We start from the raw sequence: 4,121 nt of genomic DNA on the forward strand, positions 1-4,121 counted from the left end.
TCAAAGTATAACCTGGATTCACGCATAATGTATGACTAATCTGTGGCTGGAACAATGAGAGAGAGAGAGGCAACAGGGAGAGAGGGGCCTGTAGGAAATGAGTGAGGGTCAGTTGGAGAGGAGGAGGAGATAGGGGGGATGCAGCAACAATTTTAGCAAATTAACTTAAAAAATAAAGGCACCAGAAGCTGAAATTCTACAATAGTTTCTTAGCAAACTGTAGTATTTCCTGCTAATGAAATTTGAAAAAACAGGCTTTCAATAGAATGATTAGATTATTGTTATTTTATATAATTATATATTTCCATTTTATGTGTTTTATTTTGCATTTATCCTGTAAAATGTATCAGAATCACACCAGAATTTCCAACTTGACCAAGGAAAAAGACTGACTGATTTACAGGAAGGATGGCAAAATAAAACAGTGAGGAAGAAGAGGAACAAGAAACAGGAGAAGAGAATAGGGAAAATTTAAAATGGAAGAAAAAGAAGTAAAAGATAAACCTGACATTTATAAAAACCCAAACAGAGATGAGGAGGTGACGGCGTTGGTCCTTACTGAGCAGATAGAGGGAGAGAGCCAGGCCAGCCAAGCAGAAACCCTCAAAGAAGCGCAATGTGCTGAACATGGTGACGTTCACCGAGAAGGCGACGCTCAGACCAAACACCAGCACGAGAAACAGGGAGAGAATCAGGGCGGGGTGTCGACCAAACCTACGGCAGAGAGGAACAAACACACAGGTGAAAACAAGATGCAACAAACATGTCTCTGTCGGAAGGACGGAGTTTATAAAAGGGGAGGGGGAAGGGGCCGGGGGGCGTCAGAAGACCAGTAGGTCAGGCCGGAGCTGCCCCTGCAAATTTCTTTACATTGTTGCCATGGTTACTGATCCCAAATACAATGCAGGGGACATTTTTCCCACGATGCAGCTCAGGTCGCTCACCGGCTGCAGACATGAAAACAAAGACGGCAACGGAAAACACTGCCTGTCTTTAAGACCTTCTCTACCCACGGTACCAAACAATTCATTGAGAAACTTTTCTGTTTCTGACTTTTAATTCAACTGTGACAATGTCAAATAATATTAGCTGCTCAGCCTGAAATCAAACAGGACCAGGATTACAGATGCAGTTGATGCCAATGTGTGTTTTTAAATTGCTGTTGTGATGGAATCCAACACAGACACTCTGAATAAGTAAAGTTACATTTTTATCACTTTTTTAAATCTCATAACAATTCTGTAAAAATCCCATATTGTTAAAAATTGGTCAAACGACAGAGAGATTACAAAGTTAGGCCAGAAACTGGAAGAACCAAAACAAATGTGAAAGTTGGCCAAAAAATAAAAAGATTAAGAAGGCTAAGTAGGCTAAGCTAATGTAGCAAAATGTAGCCGATACAAAGATGAAAAACAAATGCTTGTCTTTTGTTCATACAGTCACAGTCGACATCAGAACCAGTGTAGGCACCAGGACAGAGCCATGAGTCAGACGTGTGTGTGTTGAACTGTGACAGCCAGCACAGATGTTCCTGCTCTCTGGAGCTTCACATCTTCATGACTCAAGCAGCGTAGGAACCAGGCTGTAGCTCCGTTAGCCAATCACTGAATTAATGAATCACTGAATTAATTACATCAATTTCAGGTTCTTTAGCACAGCATCTCTGCACTGAGAGAATTCTACAGAGTTATTCTCTAATGTCATGTAGAGACCAATTAGTATTGATTATTTACTTCAACCCTTGTTTTACCAGCTTTATATTTGAAAACATTGCAACACTTTCACCTAAAATAATTTGATTTAACATTGACTTTGTTTAAAGTCACATGTTAAGTTTGGCTTCACACCTTAAATTGACTCGACTTAACGAGTGCGACCTTATTAGGTTTAACACAAAAACTTCTGTAAGAACTTTTTTCTACAGAAAAAAACTAAACGTACCAGTCGGCCATGACACCCATCACCAGATATCCAAATATGGAGCCCACCAGCAGAGAGAATTTAGCGATGTGCACCTTCCAGGCCGAATCACAGACCAGGTTCCACTGAAACCGAGGGAAGAAAGTCAACAGACACATTAGAAGAACAGACGAAGAAACGAGATATTTCAGTGTACTGATATTTTCTTACACTCCTACAAATCACTGACATCTACCTGCTGGTATCTGTCATTCTTTTCCTGCAATATATGAAAAATAGATGTTTTTTTTGTATATATTTTTAATAATTAATTACGATTAATCGTGAGTTGATCAGTGGTTGATACCTAGCGTTGATGTGAGCGGCCTGTCTGTGAACCTGAACACGTGTCTGTAAATGCAGAAATCGATCATTTTCCTGAAAGGACACGAGCCAACGTGAAACCCACTGCAGCACTGTGCCACAGCCAAGGGCACGTGTGGGAACACAATGTGTTCTCTATATTTTGTGTGACCCTGAAAAATGCGTCTAAAAGTGCCCACTGGGCCAATTCAGCCGAGCGTGACAACAGTGACGGTGTTTAAAAATGATTTATAGCTGGGGGAGAGAGCGGGGGCTGTTAGGACCAGTGATGTCTGGGGGGTGGGGTCAGATATGAGGCGTGTGCAGAGCTGGGTGACACTTTTAAATGCCCCGCCCCCTGTTTTTTGTGTATTACCCTCATTAATGTTACAGTGGCCATGCTGTATTGATTCATCCGTTAGCCTTTGGGCGGAGAAGAGCTGACGGAGTTCCTCTGTTTAATGACAGAACAGATTCTCTGTGGCTCTAAACTGGGACCTTTGACCTTTCACTGCCATGTGATGCAGGTTAAAAGTCGTTCTCTCAACACTGTCTGTTCTCTCTGCATCAGTCACTTCTTTTGTGGATGTGAAGTTTCCCTCAAGGAATAGATCAAACATCAGCAGAAACGGCTACAGCCGGGAGGTCAAGACTCATTTTAACCAGGGGCCGCAGCAGCGATGCAGTTAGCCTCAGAGGTCAGAGGTCGGCTGGTAACCTGAAGACTGTAGAGATGTAACTACTCCATAATGTATTTTTAAGGAAAACTCTTTGAATGGCTTAATTTAAAGCTCGTGAAGGCTCTGTCACAGATCAGGGCTGCATTCATAAGAGCTTTCTTCTCTTGCAGGGGATTTTTGTGAAATTTTGTACAAGTTGCATTAGACTTAGAACAGAAAACAACGTGAAAATAGATTTTTTTTTAGCTTTTTCAGATTCCTTTCTGTTTCAAACAGTGAAAGTCGACGGGTCATAAACAGAGAAACTGAGCTGAGGATCAATAGAACAGAGGGAAAGGGCAGCACTGTAACGTGATGTATACCCAGGACGCATTTGACATTCAGGCAATAAAGCCTGAGAAGTCACCAATTATACACCACCAACCAACCAACCACAGCTGATGAAGAAAAGCTGATCATTCTTCAACCCTGCTTCAGGTTCTTCTGGTTTCTCTGAAGAGATTATCCTTTATTTATACTTTTACTAAAACCTCAGAATAAAATCTTTCTTTTGTAGTCACCCTGTCCCAGCACACATGCAGCCGCATTGTTTGACTGTAGCTGCCAGCTGCTGCCATGTTAGAGCTTAACACACACACACACACACACCATCCCATATTGAGGTCAGTGGGTAACTTGGTAATGCGTGTGTACTACTCGGATCAGACTGTTGTAAACAGAGGAATTATTATTATTATTATTATTATTATTATTATTATTATTATTATTATTATTATTATTATTATTATTATTATTATTATTACCTTTGTCACCACATTCTGGCTGAGTCCTGTCAGCAGCTCCAGCTTCCACTCCGTGCAGTCGCACAGCCCACTTTCACCGGTGCCCTCTCCGTACCCCTCCTCGCCAGTGCCGGTGCCGGTACCGTTGCTCCCTCCCGTGACGAGGGCCGGCGGTGGAGAAGCCACGGTCCAGTTGCTGTCGTTACCCAGGGGTTGGACGCATGTGCCATTGGGCTGCGCCAGAAGGAAATAATCCGAAAACTGGCTTAAGCCTATAAACAAAGCCGGTATCCAGGTCAGAACCACCAGCTGTTTCTGGTATCTCCCGAAGCCGCCCAGAGACGGGAGAACCGAGCGGTCGATGTGCGGCAGCAGCCGGGGCACCGGCGGCCCCCCC

At 42.9% G+C, this 4,121-nt stretch overlaps 1 protein-coding gene and 1 long non-coding RNA gene across 2 annotated transcripts in view; one reads left to right on the forward strand and one right to left on the reverse strand.

Annotated features, from left to right (window-relative positions):
• The window catches only part of slc22a23 (solute carrier family 22 member 23), an 18,185-nt gene that overhangs the window by 11,540 nt on the left and 2,524 nt on the right, over positions 1-4,121 (reverse strand). The window contains exons 2-4 of the mRNA XM_008338508.3: positions 3,746-4,119; positions 1,942-2,045; positions 560-714 (exon numbers count right to left, since the gene is read on the reverse strand). Of these exons, the coding sequence (XP_008336730.2) occupies positions 560-714; positions 1,942-2,045; positions 3,746-4,119 (633 nt within the window). The remainder of the gene's footprint in view (positions 1-559; positions 715-1,941; positions 2,046-3,745; positions 4,120-4,121) is intronic.
• LOC112486493 (uncharacterized) overlaps positions 1-4,121 on the forward strand; it is a 17,042-nt gene that overhangs the window by 4,200 nt on the left and 8,721 nt on the right. The window lies entirely within an intron of this gene.

Source organism: Cynoglossus semilaevis, chromosome 2, assembly GCF_000523025.1.
Source record: "Cynoglossus semilaevis isolate Cse_v1.0 chromosome 2, Cse_v1.0, whole genome shotgun sequence".
NCBI lineage: Eukaryota > Metazoa > Chordata > Actinopteri > Pleuronectiformes > Cynoglossidae > Cynoglossus > Cynoglossus semilaevis.